Source organism: Macaca fascicularis, chromosome 9, assembly GCF_037993035.2.
Source record: "Macaca fascicularis isolate 582-1 chromosome 9, T2T-MFA8v1.1".
Lineage (NCBI taxonomy): Eukaryota > Metazoa > Chordata > Mammalia > Primates > Cercopithecidae > Macaca > Macaca fascicularis.
The window spans coordinates 73,660,068-73,674,132 of record NC_088383.1 but is presented as its reverse complement, the minus strand read 5'-3'; the positions used below and the strand labels follow the sequence as shown (position 1 = coordinate 73,674,132).

The 14,065-nt window shown below is 40.4% G+C and overlaps 2 protein-coding genes and 1 pseudogene across 5 annotated transcripts in view; 1 reads left to right on the top strand and 2 right to left on the bottom strand.

The window, feature by feature from the left end:
* Positions 1-14,065, top strand: part of MCU (mitochondrial calcium uniporter) — a 209,027-nt gene that overhangs the window by 21,727 nt on the left and 173,235 nt on the right. Inside the window, exons 2-3 of one of the 4 annotated variants that reach the window (XM_005565548.4) lie at positions 1,313-1,435; positions 2,059-2,107. The exons of 2 other annotated variants lie outside the window; for them this stretch is intronic. In XM_005565548.4, coding sequence (XP_005565605.1) covers positions 2,081-2,107 — 27 coding nt within the window. In that variant the 5' untranslated portion in view covers positions 1,313-1,435; positions 2,059-2,080. The remainder of the gene's footprint in view (positions 1-1,312; positions 1,436-2,058; positions 2,108-14,065) is intronic. One more of the 4 variants, XM_045400085.2, reaches the window with a different exon arrangement.
* LOC102133108 (small ribosomal subunit protein eS10-like) lies at positions 5,000-9,158 on the bottom strand. The gene has a single exon (XM_074001852.1). The coding sequence runs from the start codon at positions 6,954-6,956 to the stop codon at positions 6,459-6,461; it is 498 nt and encodes a 165-aa protein (XP_073857953.1). The 5' UTR covers positions 6,957-9,158; the 3' UTR covers positions 5,000-6,458.
* LOC102133485 (interferon-induced transmembrane protein 3 pseudogene) lies at positions 10,607-11,174 on the bottom strand (annotated as a pseudogene).

The following is a 14,065-nucleotide window of genomic DNA, read 5'->3' as shown; positions in this document are numbered from 1 at the left end:
AGTGAAAGCCTGAAACTAGTGGATAGCCTAAGACTTTTTTAATTTAAAAAATATTTCTTGTTTCTTCATTATTTGTTAGGGTTCTGTCAGTTTTTTATATTCCGGAAGCACAGAGACGGGGTGAAAATTTTTTTCCTCTTCCTTCATTTGTGTGTGTGTGTGTGTGTGTGTGTGTGTGTGTGTGTGTGGTGTTGGAGTGTCGCTCTGTCACCCAGGCTGGAGTGCAATGGCACGATCTTGGCTCACTGCAACCTCTGCCTCCCGGGTTTAAGTAGTTCTCCTACCTCAGCCTCCCGAGTAGCTGGGATTACAGGTGCGCTCCACTACACCTGGCTAATTTTTGTATTTTTAGTAGCGATGGGGTTTCACCATGTTGGCCAGGCTGGTCTCTTTGGCCAGGCTGGTCTCGAACTCCTGACCTCGTGATTCACCCACCGTGGCCTCCCAAGTGCTGGGATTAGAGGCATGAGCTACCACGCATGGCCAATTTTTTTCTTCTTTAATCTAAAAATATTTATAAAAGAATTGGTTTACGAGCTGTTACTTCAGTCCCCCCCCCCACCACCTCAGTGTTTTTCAGAGTTGGGGTCTTGCTTGTTGCCCAGGCCCGGGCTGGCCTTGAACTCCTGGGTTCAAGCAGTCCTCCTGCCTTGGCCTTTTGAATAGTTGGGACTATAGGCACACACCAACACAGCCAGCTAACTCCCAATTTTTATATTTGTTGAGCTTATGTGATTATCAGATATTTATTATTATTATTTTTTTTGAGACAGAGTTTTGCTCCTGTTGCCCAGGCTGGAGTGCAATGGCATGATCTCGGCTCACCACAAACTCTGCCTCCTGGATTCAAGCAATTCTCCTTCCTCAGCCTCTCGAGTGGCTGGGATTACAGGCATGCACCACCATGCCCTGCAAATTTTGTATTTTTAGTAGAGACGGGGTTTCTCCATGTTGGTTAGGCTGGTCTTGAACTCCAAATCTCAGGTGATCCACCCCCCTTGGCCTCTCAAAGTGCTGGGATTACAGGTGTGAGCCACTGCGCCCTGCCCAAATACGTAATACTTTATTTCTGAAAAAAGTATTTCAGAGTTTCTTACAGTCAATCTGGATTTTTCTAGGTTACAAGTCATTTTTTTTTAAAGTGCTCTCTTGTCCTAAGGGTCACTGTAATAACTAGTGGCTAAGAATGACTTAAACAAGGTCTTTTCAGACTTTCTTTCTTCTTTGGCATTATATGCTGAGGTACCCACATTAGCAGGCTCAAGAGGGCCTTTACCTTTGACATTTACTTTACTTTTTTCTATTCTTTTAGGTCTTTCACTACCATTCCTACAGTGATCAGTGATTGGCAAGATACCGTTTCCACCTCACTCTCCATGTACCATGCCAGTGACATCTTAGCTGCTAGAGTGTGGAGCTGGCCTGTGGGAGTCAAGTAAGTGCCTTTTTTACTATTTGGCATGGTTTTTGCTTACTTTGCAAAGCCATGTAGAGGAGCTTCTTAAGATTAGTTTTTAAAAAGGCACTTGCTTGACCCTTATGGGCTGGCTCTTTGCTCCAGCCTGCTGTTGAACACTTGGTAGCTAACATGGGGATGAGTTTAGTGAGGTGACTGTTGCACAATAGAATATTTTTACTATGGTACACCCTAAGGGATAACAGATCTGATCTTAGCCTGATTAGACCATATTGGTAAACAACCCCAATAAATCAGAACTGTGCTACCTCAAACAGTTACTCTGGCCTCTTGGAAATTTAATAGGTTATGGATGACCAAGGCTCTGCTGGTGTAAACCAACTAGATTGCATGGAAACAGGGCAGCTCTCCTAGGAAAGCCAGTTACCTTGGCATTTATCTTAATTAATTTGGCTTAATATATGGAAGAAGTAATGGTTGAGGTTAATCGGGTATGGGTTTCTATGTTTATCATTAAAGTTGCTAAAACCTGGTATCTTACTTTTGCAGGTCATCTTGTAAATTTTGCCTATATAAATTAACACATCCCCTGTATGTCATAACAACCATGTAAGGGAGAGTGTTTTCCTGCTCTGTCTTAGGTTTTGGTGATGTGACCTGTTCATGCAGGGGAAACTTGAACATTTGCAGGTATGTGAAAATCATGATTCATAAGCATTTTTTCCCTGCAAGCAGAACAGTTTATTTCGGTGTGAACTCATGTGGTTTTATGAAATCTATATTGCCAGTTGATTTTTCTGCCCCCTGTTACTATAGAACAGGCCTTGACAAACTGTAGCATAAATGGTTGCTTGATTTTGTAAACAAAGTTTTATTGCAACACAGACATATCCATTTGTTTACAGATTGTCTGTGGTTGCCCTGGCACTATAAGGACAGAGTTTAGTTGTTACAACAGAGACGATATCGTCCATAAAGCCTGAAATATTTTTTATTTGGCCCTTTAAGAAAAAGTTTGCCAACTGCTACTGTAGGTGAACCAAACTTCAAATTGTATTTAGAAATAAGCTTGCCAAAACCACAGTTGTTCTCAAATAGGCTTCTAAAGAGAAAACCAGGAAAGCCAAGACCTGTGCCATAATGCTGACTAACAAGTAAATATGTGCAGTATGTATAGTGGTATGATTGATTACTAATACAAGGTTACTGAAATGGAAAGCTATAATGGCAGTCCAGCTTCTTTATCTTTTCTTTTCTTTCATTCATTTATTCTTTCTCTTTCACACTGACTCTCGTTTCTCTTTCTCTTTTGCTTTCTCGCTGGGTATAGGCATTCATTCAGTGGCAGGATGTTACTACTATTAGTGGATTCTCTAAAGGTTTTATAGGCTGGTCATGGTAACTCACATGTGTAATCTGAACACTTTGGGAGGCTGAGGTGTGAGGATCGCTGGAGGCCAGGAGTGCCTGACCAGCTTGGGCAATATAGTGAGGCCCCATTTAAAACAAAAAATTAGTTGGGCATGGTAGCATGCCCCTGTAGTTATGGCTACTTGGGAGGCTGAGGTGAAAGGATCGCTTGAGCCAGGAAATTTGAGGCTGCAGTGAGCTGTGATCACGCCATTGTACTCCAGCCTGGATGACAGAGCAAGACCCTGTTCCTTGAAAGAAAGGACCTCCAGATTCATGGAAGAATTATTACAGTTAAAATACCAGTCAGGGTAATGGAAATTGAGGACCAGAGTTATTCAAGGATCACAGAGCAAATCAGTGTTCTACTACTGAAACCAGAGGGTAGGTCTCCTGCTTCCTTTCCTAGGGTTCCTTTTGCTAGGTCTCACACCATATTAGGGGATGCTTGTTTTCCCTACTAGTTGAAAGGTGCACAGTCTATTTCCTTTCTCTCTCTCTCTCTTTTTTTTTTTTGGCCCCTGAAGTAAAAGCAAAGACTCAATGATTTAAACCACAAAGATATGGTTGTTAGAGTATCGGTCTTACTTGGAATTTGGATGCTTTTATTGTTTGAAGATAACTAGGGGATTGTTTCTTTTTTTGAGACAGAGTCTCGCTCTCTCGCCCAGGCTGGAGTGCAATGGCACGATCTCGGCTCACTGCAACCTCTGCCTCCCGAGTTCAAGCAATTCTCCTACCTCAGCTTCCTGAGTAGTAGCTGGGATTATAGGCACCCACCACCACGCCTGGTTAATTTTTGTAGAGACGGAGTTTCACCACTTTGGCCAGGCTGGTCTCAAACTCCTGACCTCAGGTGATCCGCCTGCCTCGGGCTCCCAAAGTGCTGGGATTATAGGTGTGAGCCACCGTGCCCGGCCGGGATTGCTTCTTAATGAGTCACTAAGTGCTTATAGTATATACTCAGAAAGGTTGGCTTAGATGGAATAAAAAAAGAAGTTAGAGCCTTGTTCATAATTTTGAAGCTAGGAGCAACACTAAAATTGGCATAGATAGAATGCTTTCCTCATATATCTATGTATCTAAGACCATAGATAGAAAGTATATTTGTGTATGTGTATGTGGGTATGTGTGTCTAACAGCTTTAAAAGTGCATCTGGATTGCATTTTGAAAGGAGTTTAGCAGGTGTGTTGCAATCTGCAGATTATGTTGCAGAGTTTTAATTGGACTTTAAAAAAAATTTTGAACAATTTTAGATTTACAAAAAATGGGAAAGATCAGACACAGAATTCCCATATATCCCTCACCTTCTTCTATTATTAACATTTTACATTACTTTGGTACATTTGTTACAATTAATGAACCAATCTTGATATATTATTATTAACCAAAGTCCATTCTATATTCAGATTCCCTTAGTTTTTGCCTAGTATTCTTTTTCTGTTCTTGGATTAAAGGAATTTTTATTAGCATGTTCATTGAAGTAGGAGACCTTTATATGATCACGTGAAGGTTAGGCTAGTTCTGAAGTCCCTTTCAGTTTCCAAGAGTCTATTTAAATGAGTACAACAGGCAAAGTTTGGACTTGTAAAGTTTATATTCTCCTGTTACATGTTGGGGAAAAAAATCATTACTTTATCTTATTGATAGTAATGGCTCATCAATTGTTTCTAAATTTTAGCATCATCAGTTTCAGAATGGGCAAGATGGATTTGGTTACTTCTCTTATTAAGTGTCATATGCTAAATTGCTGGTGAAAATATTCTAAAGTAAATTGCCTCCTTTGGGAATGATGTGGATCAACTCTCCTACGTCAATAAGTTTTTTCCCCACTGAAAGTAATTTTGGAGTCCATACCTTCTGATGAATCTATTAATCATTCATACTTCCCCATGAAGATTTAAAATAGTTTTTCCTTAAAAGTTCATTAGTACTCCAGCCTGGGCGACAGAGCGAGACTCCGTCTCAAAAAAAAAAAAAAGTTCATTAGTTACTTACAAAAGTTGAACACATGCATACCCTATGACTCAGCAGTTCCATTTCTAGATTTATACAAAACAGAATTATATGTCTATATTCACCAAAAGACATGGACAGAAATGTTCATGGCAGGACTAACAGTCCAAACTGGAATTTTCCAAGTGCCCGTCAGCAGTAGAATAAGTATATAATTTGTGATATAACCACATAATGAGTATTAAACGGTGATCAGAATGAACAGGTTACAACTACATGTAAAAATGCATGGTTCTCACAAATAACATGATGAACGAAAGAAGCCAGACACTAACAGTGCATGATTCCATTTATATAAGTTCAAAAGCAGGTAAAACTAATCAATAGTGTCAGAAGTCAGGAGATTGATTACCCTTGTTGGGGGTTTGGGGAAAGTGACAGAGGATATGAAGGGGGCTCCTGGAGTGCTAGTAATGTTCTGTCTTTTGGTTTAGGCATTGGTTACATGGGTGGGTTCATTTTGTGAAAAATTATCAAGTTTATACTTTTTCATTTGCATGTTATTCAGAAAGTATATACAAAAAGTATTAAAAGTATTAGCAGTTCTGGAAAAAACACAACATTTCACTGTTAACATTTACAGGATATACAGCGAACCAGTTGAACAAATGAACCTTTTGTCTTAGAATATATGCTGTCAGAATTATAGGATTATCAAGATACCATTATGTTACTGGAACCTTTACGGTCTTATTTGTATTATAAGAAGAATAAAGTAGCTGATGTTAATGGTCTCTTTTTATTGTAACCAGGTTTTTGAGATGCCCCAAAGGAGGACATCTTTTCTTTTTGGTCTGTTTTGAGTCACCAAGTCAAAACGTTCATCTGTTCTTTCACTACAGTAAAGAATGTTCAGTGAAATAGTTGTGCCTTTGGAATATTCGTGTGTTCGTGAGTGCTGGTATGTGTTCCTTCCCACTGATTGTTACATCAGCGAGTGAGCTGCAGTCTTGGTTGTGTGTGTATTTTACATGTTCTTTTGGCTTTTAAGGTATCACTTAACATAACCAGAATGTAGAATCTTCTTCCCAAACAAAGCCCTTTTTGTGACTTTTCTTATTGTCACTTTTGGTTTTTCCAGTGACTTGAAGATAAATCACCTCAAGCATTTATCCTTTGTATTTCAAACAATACAATTATGTTCTTTTAGTTATTTTAAAATGTACAATTAAATTATTATTGACTATAGTCACCCTGTTGTGCTATCAAATTCTAGGTCTTACTCATTCTTTTAATTATTGTACCCATTAACCATTGCCACTTCCCAATCATTTTTATTGATTGGTTAGTTGATTGATTGAGATGGGAGTCTTGCCGTGTTACACAGGCTGGTCTTGAGCTCCTGGCCTCAAGTGACCCTCCCACTTCAGCCTCCTGAGTAGCTGGGACTGACTACAGGTGCAAAATACTACACCTATCTAATTAAAATTTTTTTTTTGGAGAGACGAGGTCTCACTAGGTTGCCCAGCTGGTCTTGCCCTCCTAGCCTCAAGCAATCCTCCCACTTTGGCCTGGGATTACAGGCATGAATCACTGTGCCTGGCCAGTAATTTTTTTTTTTTTTAAGGTTTTTTGGCTGTAAGTTTATTCAATGCAAAAGAATCTTCTCCAATTTTACTGAGGTGGCTGACCACATCCACGACCGAATCCGCCTCTAAACTGGAATTCGGTTGCTGACCCAGCCCCAGCCTCGGCTTTCTTGTTGGCACCAGATGGCACAGCACTCTGTCTGTAGGTATCTCTGTCAGCTTCCCCTCTTGTGAGTCTCGCAGGTCGCTCACCCTGCAGACCTTTAGGCCTAGGCCTGCCAGTCTCTGGACGGCTACAGCGTTGGGTGGCAGGCACAATCTCCGGGGGCAGATGAAGGTAATCACGGAGATACTGGATACCCTCATTGGTAAGGTACCAGTAGAAATGTCTCCAGGCAAACTGTTCCTTCACGTAGCCTTGGGACTTGAGAGACTGCATGGCCTTCATGACATGAAGGTTGGGCACATTCTTGTCTGCCAGCTCCGGGTGCTTAGGCATGTGGACATCCTTCTTGGCCACCATGACTCCCTCCTTAAAAAGGAGTTCATAAATGGCAATCTGGTTCTTCTTAGGCATCAACATCTTGGCGGCTGCAGGGTCTGGAGCTGGGGCTGGAAAAGGCCAGTAATGGTTTTGCTAACGAGTGACTGCTTACTAACTTTCAGGTAGTGTGACATACCATACGTATATGATTTTATTTCATATATTCTGTGCACCAGTCCTATAAAGTAGGTACTATAATTTCTACTGCTGAAGAAATAAAGACAGGAAGGTCCTATGTAACTTGCCCAAGCTAGTAAGTAATGAAATTAGGAATTCAGGTATATGTCTCCATAGTTCCCAATTGTAACCTCTGTCTCCCCACGCTCCTGAATGCCATGAGTAGATTACTCCTTAATCACCAAGTGCATTCCCATCTTTGTCTTAGCCCTTTCACTTTGCAGATCCACTGCCTATTAGGCCCTTACTTGTTCCGTTTGTTCATTTCTCATCATCTCACTCTATCCATCCTTCAAGGCACAGCTCAAGTCCCATCTGTTCAGTGATTTCTTCCTCCTCCTTTCCAATTTATAGAATACTCCTTCGCCCTGCCACACATTTTATACTTTCATTGTGTTGAATCTATCTTTTTATATATGGATGCTTTAGTTTAAACTTCAGATTGTAACCTCCTTGAGGAAGGGGCTTGGATTACAGATTTTACTTGTGTTCTCTGCAGTGTCTTATAATAGATGTTCAATACATGTATATGTTGATCAGTTGAAATGATAATAGAACCCTTAATAACTGAAGATATGTAACGTGCATCTAAGACTCCTGGTTATTTGAGCTTCTTGAAGTACTTTATACATCCAACTAACAGTCTTAATTCAGAACCAGGAATGACATGTTTAGGTTAGAGTTAGATACTGATTTCTAGATAGGAAGCTTAGTAATTGTTGCTACATACTGATGCAAATCAGAATAGTTCTTTGTATCCAGAGCCTGAACAAAAGAGCCAGTGGTGAGACAGTGAGTTGATTACTTCTCACTGTTTCACCACTGGCTCTTTGGTTCAGGTTAACAATGTATCTCACCTAGATTATATTAACAGCTTTCTAATTAGTCTCCCTGCTTTTGTTCTTTCTTACCTGTGGTCATAACTCAGCAGTGGGAATGGTGACGTCAGGCAGAAGGGAACTTATCCAGTAGCTTCTGATCTCACTCAGTAAAAGACAAGAGTTCTTCAAGGGGCCTACAGGTAGTGACGATAAACTGGCTCTCTGGAGGGGGAAAAGGTTCTGATTTGTAGCATTTGCCTGTTTTACTGGTAAAATTACTCCCACTCTGGCTGATTCAAAGTTCTAGAATGTACAGCAATCTGCTCTCCAGCCAGTATTGGCTTGAGCACATCACTGTTGAACATTTGGCTCCCTGTCTGACTCCCATCTGCTGCCACTTTCCCTCTTGCCCACTCCATTTTGTGATACTGACCTCCTTGCTATTCCTCAAACATGCTGAACATGCACCTACCTCATAGGATTTTTGCATTGCAGTTTTCTATCATTAGAATGCTTTTCTCCTGAATATATGCAGGTTTTCATATTTCTTATCCCTCTCAAGTCTCTGCTCAAATCTTAATATTCTCAGTAAGGTCTTCCATGATCTCCCTACATGAAATTTTTGTTTTATTGGTTGTTCTGAGATGATTTTAATATACACTACAGTGTTTTTGTACTCGTCTAGTGCCTTGCTGTAGTGATGCATTACAGCTATTTCTAGGCAGTGTCATCTGTGGGTGGGGATAATGGTTATATTTGTTGTTGAAACTTAAAAAGAATCATTTCATTTTGTTTGAAACAAAAATATCTGTGAAACATGTAAACAAATCAGTTTGGGTCTCTTATTGGTAATTGCAACTTGAATTACTATCCACTTAAGCTCGTTATGGGGAATACAACAATATTTATGGTTAAATGTACATTTGGTAGTATATTGTTCTCACAGTAACATCATTGTGGGTTTGAAGATCTGTGCTAAGTTATGAAACAATGGAATTTATACACTTTATTTAAAGATAAATTGGGTTTATAAGGAATTCTTGGTATAAATATTAAAATGTATCAATTAGTATAACATACTGATTTATTATAATTAAAAAAAGGTGTGGGCATCTGAATCCCAGCTATTCGGGAGGCTGAGGCAGGAGAATCACTTGAACCTGGGAGGCGGAGATTGCAGTGAGCAGAGATTGCGCCTTTGCACTCCAGCGTGGGCAACAAGAGCGACACTCCATCAAAAAAAAAAAAAGAGGGTATATGACTTCTTATGAACTAGATGCCACCTTTTCCCCTTAATCTCAGCTGTTTTTTTTCTTTTCTATTTTACCAAGGAACTTTAACCTTCCGCTTGACTTAATCTAGGCAACATTACAATGAGGTAACAAGATTGAGTTGTAGTTATTGCCACTTTTTTCTTTCTTTTTTTTTTTTTTTTAACATTTAACTATTTTTACAAGCAAAAGTCTAGTGTAACCAGAGTTGAAAACATGATAGCTATAATTACTTTTTAAAAATTAATTTTTCAAGATTAATTTCGATAACCCATTTTTGGGGGGAGTTTGATTTATAAATCAAAGAAGAGAGTAGCTTGCACTGAAAGTTGCTACTTCTTCCTGTTAGATGATTAAGAAATAGAGACAAAGTCTGTTTCTTTTTTTTATGAGACCTTTTGTTACTTTCTTGGGTGACATTTTAACTAAAATTTGCATTATTTCTTTTCTCAAGACTATTGAACATGGGAGAAAAAGTCTCTTTTTCTTATCAAAGCTTAATTTCCTTTGTTCTGTTACTGTTATGTTTAGAAAATGTTTATTTTTGGCCAGGCGCAGTGGCTCACGCCTGTAATCCCAGCACTTTGGGAGGCCGAGGCAGGCAGATCACGAGGTCAGGATTGATCAAGACCATCCTGGCTAACATGGTGAAACCCCATCTCAACTAAAGATACAAAAGATTAGCCGGTTGTGGTGGCGGGCGCCTGTAGTCCCAGCAACTCGGGAGGCTGAGGCAGGAGAATGGTGTGAACCTGGGAGGCGGAGTTTGCAGTGAGCCAAGATTGGGCCAGTGTACTCCAGCCTGGTTGACAGAGTGAGATTCCATCTTAAAAAAAAGAAAATGTTTATTTTCTAGTCTTTTTTTTGCAGTTGAGTTTTTAAAAATTACCAAATTGGTCAGAACAGAGATTAAATTAATAAACCTAGTTTTCTGTTCATATATATGATGCTATGATTCTTATTTTTCTAACATATTCAGAATCACTCATTTTTTTAAAAGTACTAAATATTTTGTCATAGAAAATTGAGATGTACAGAAAAATGGAAGAAAGAAGTGCTACTCAGAGACAACTATTGTTAACATTTTTATGTATTTCCTTCTAGACATTTTTTAATGGAATTCATCTTGCTTTGATAAAAGAATAGGTCATCTTTATATACAACATAAAACCATATAACTTACCATTGAAGATGACTCAAGGAAGAAAAAAACCCATGTAACTATATTTTGCTTTTTTTGCTCAGCATTATACAAAATATTTAACAAACTTGTCATACATATTTAATGGCAGCATAATATTCCAGAGTGGCTCTATCAATAATTTGTTCTTGCAACATGCTTTTCAAAATATATTTTATTTTTGCTAGCACATTTGAGAATTTTTTTTTTTTTTTTAACCAGAAACATGTATACTTTATTGACTGCCATTGTAGAAAAGTGTGTGAGGATAAAGGGCTGATACAGGACTCAGCTCTGGGGGCAGGACCAGGAATGGAAGGTGGAGCACGTGGGATACAGGTTATGGGCAGAGCTCCTGGCCTGAATGATGTCTCCTGATCTATCGATGGGCTTGGTAGATCAATACCGGGATGACAATGAGCGGAATGGTCATGAGGATGCCCAAAATCAGGGCCCAGATGTTCAGGCACTTGGCGGTGGAGGCATAGGCCTGGGCCCCAGTCAGGTTGCCAACCATCTTCCTGTCCCTAGACTTCATGGAGTAGGCAAATGCTATGAAGCCCAGGCAGCAGGGGTGTCATGAAGAGGGTGTTGAACAGGGACCAGACAACATGGTCGGGCATGGAGGTCTCGCTGCGGATGTGGATCACGGTGGACGTCGGGGGAGCAGGGTTGTGGGGCGCCCCCAGCACAGCTACCTCGTGCTCTTCCTTGAGCATCTCATAGGTGGGGGGCTGGCCGCTGTTGACAGGAGAGAAGACGGTTTGGACCGTGTGGTTCATGGTGTCCTGCAAAGGCCAGTACTGGTTGGGTTAGTGGGATGGTTCTCAGTGGGCCCTCCCTTTCCCTAGTACATTTGAGAATTTTAAAGGTAAACATTCTTTCCTCATTTTCACCTGATGACTTTTGTAGTTTGTTGCTCTGCAAATAGATTAGGTTACCTCCCTGACCATGTTCTTCTACACTCACAGGTAATGGCCACAAATTGTAATAATGCTATTCAGAACATCCTTAGAAGTTCATCTGTTTCAGATGGTATCTTTGAGAACTTTTAACACAAACTGTCAGATTCTTCTAAGATCACTGGAAAGCCCATCCTTTTGTCTCTAGATTTGCTCATCAAGAATGTTAAGAAATAGCTTATGATTCTTTAATATAGAAGATATAGTATACTTTAAAAAAATCAATTCCCTGTTACACATGTATGTTGTTTCCAGTCTTTTACAGTTAATTGCTATGGTGAATAACCTTGTGCATTCATCATTGCTTGTGTATGAGTTTATAGAATGTATTCCTCAAAGTAGAATGTATTAGAATTACTATCTGCTTACGTCTTTGCCAACACAATGTGGTACTAAACTTTCTGACTGGTGAAAAAGTGGTATCTCAATGAAGCTTTAATATGTTTTTCTTGTATAAGTGAAATTGAGCATCTTTTAAAAGTACTGTCTTTCCCTTTGCTGTGAACTAAAACTCATGTTCCTTAACTCTTGTAGAGATGTTGGTTTTTTCTTTGTAATTTGTGGGAGTTCTTTGTATATTAGGGAAACTAATCCTTTGTAATTTTAGCTGCATTTCTACCCCCCCCCCCCGCAAGTTTGTCACTTTTTAACATTTTAAGTCCCCTAAGTCTGAATCTGGACATTCAACTCTTAGGCACATTTAAAGGGCTGTGTTACATATGAAAGTAGGGAACTACCTGTAAATGTTGCCAAGTAAACACAGTACTAGTCTTGAACATATTTGAAGACAACTATGTGGATGAAGGTTAGATTAGATTCATTCTTTTTCTTTATGGAGAAGCAAATTACAGCTCAGCATATGGAAGAATTTTCTCTCATTAGATCAGCTTCAAAATGGAATGGAAATCCTTTGGAATAGATGGATTATTTGTACTAGATTTTTTTATTGGAAAGGAGATGCCAACCTTTTTCCCAGTTCATTGCACAAAATAAGCACTTAGTGTTGAATAAGTGAATCTTTGGGGCATCTGGATGGTTGGATTAGCTGGTTTTTAATAACTTTCATACTGTGTTTACTTTTTTATTTTTTTGAAACAAGGTCTCATGTGGTCATCCAGGCTATAGTGCAGTGGTGTGAGCATGGCTTACTCTCCTGAGCCTTGACTTCCTGGGTGCAGGGAATCCTCCCACCTCGGCCTCTCCAAGTAGCTGGGTCTACATACACACACCACCACACCTGGCTAATTTTTTTTTTCTTTTGAGACGGAGTTTCACTCTGTCGCCCAGGGTGGAGTGCAGTGGTGCGATGTTGGCTCACTGCAAGCTCCGCCTCCCAGGTTCACGCCATTCTCCTGCCTCAGCCTCCCGAGTAGCTGGGACTACAGGCACCCGCCACCACGCCCGGCTAATTTTTTGTCTTTTTTAGTAGAAATGGAGTTTCACTGTGTTATCCAGGATGGTTGCAATATCCTGACTTCGTGATCCGCCTGCCTTGGCATCCCACAGTGCTGGCCAGGCGTGAGCCACTGCGCCTGCCCCACACCTGGCTAATTTAAAAACTTTTTTATAGAGATGGAGTCCTACTACGTTGCCTAAGCTGGTCTCTAACTCCTGATCTCAAGTGATCCTCCCACCTGGGCCTCTGAAAGTGTTGGGATTACAGTTGTGAGCCATTGTGCCTGGCTCATACTATTTTCGTTTAAAAAATTTTTTTTTTTTTTTTTTTTTTTTTTTTGAGACAGAGTCTCGCTTAGTCGCCCAGGCTGGAGTGCAATGGCGCGATCTCGGCTCACTGCAAGCTCCGCCTCCCGGGTTCACGCCATTCTCCTGCCTCAGCCTCCCGAGTAGCTGGGACTACAGGCGCCCGCCGCCTCGCCCGGCTAATTTTTTGCATTTTTAGTAGAGACGGGGTTTCACCGTGTTAGCCAGGATGGTCTCGATCTCCTGACCTCATGATCCGCCCGCCTCGGCCTCCCAAAGTGCTGGGATTACAGGCGTGAGCCACCGCGCCAGGCCTAAAAAATATTTTAAATGAAATGTAAGCCAGGCGCGGTGGCTCACGCCTGTAATCCCAACACTTTGGGAGGCTGAGGTGGGTGGATCACCTGAGGTCAGGAGTTCGAGACCAGCCTGACCAACATGGTGAAACCCCGTCTCTACTAAAATACAAAAACTAGTTGGGCATGGTGGTGGGCACCTGTAATCTCAGCTACTCAGGAGACTGAGGCAGGAGAATTGCTTGAACCCAGGAGGCGGAGGTTGCAGTGAGCCAAGATCACGCCATTATGCTCCAGCCTAGGCAACAAGAGTGAAACTCTGTCTCAAAAAAAAAAAAAAAATTAATCTATATGTTCATACATATTGCCTTTCATATAACTAAAATCAAATTTCTTTCTTCCTTTCTTGCCTGGTTCTCTCTCCTTCCCATTTTGCTCCAAGATAACCATGTCGTATATATATCCTTCCATATTTTTCCTCATACTTGAATGATTATCCTATCTGTTTTTGTTTATTTATATATTTTAAGATAGGATCTTGCTTTGTTGCCAGGCTGGTCTTGAACTCCTGGGATCAAAGGATCCTCCCACCTCAGCCTAGTATCTGGAAATTATTCTAATAGACTAGAAGATAAATTGAGTTGAGACGAATTTTAATGTATGGCTTTGGGGATGGCGGTTGGAAAATAAAGGCCATTTTGGCAATAGATTTTTATCTTTAAAGTGAGTATCCACTTGGT

What these genes read in the sequence shown, in the direction of transcription:
- LOC102133108 (XM_074001852.1), bottom strand. Translation starts at nt 6,956, where the DNA reads ATGTTGATGCCTAAGAAGAACCAGATTGCCATTTATGAACTCCTTTTT.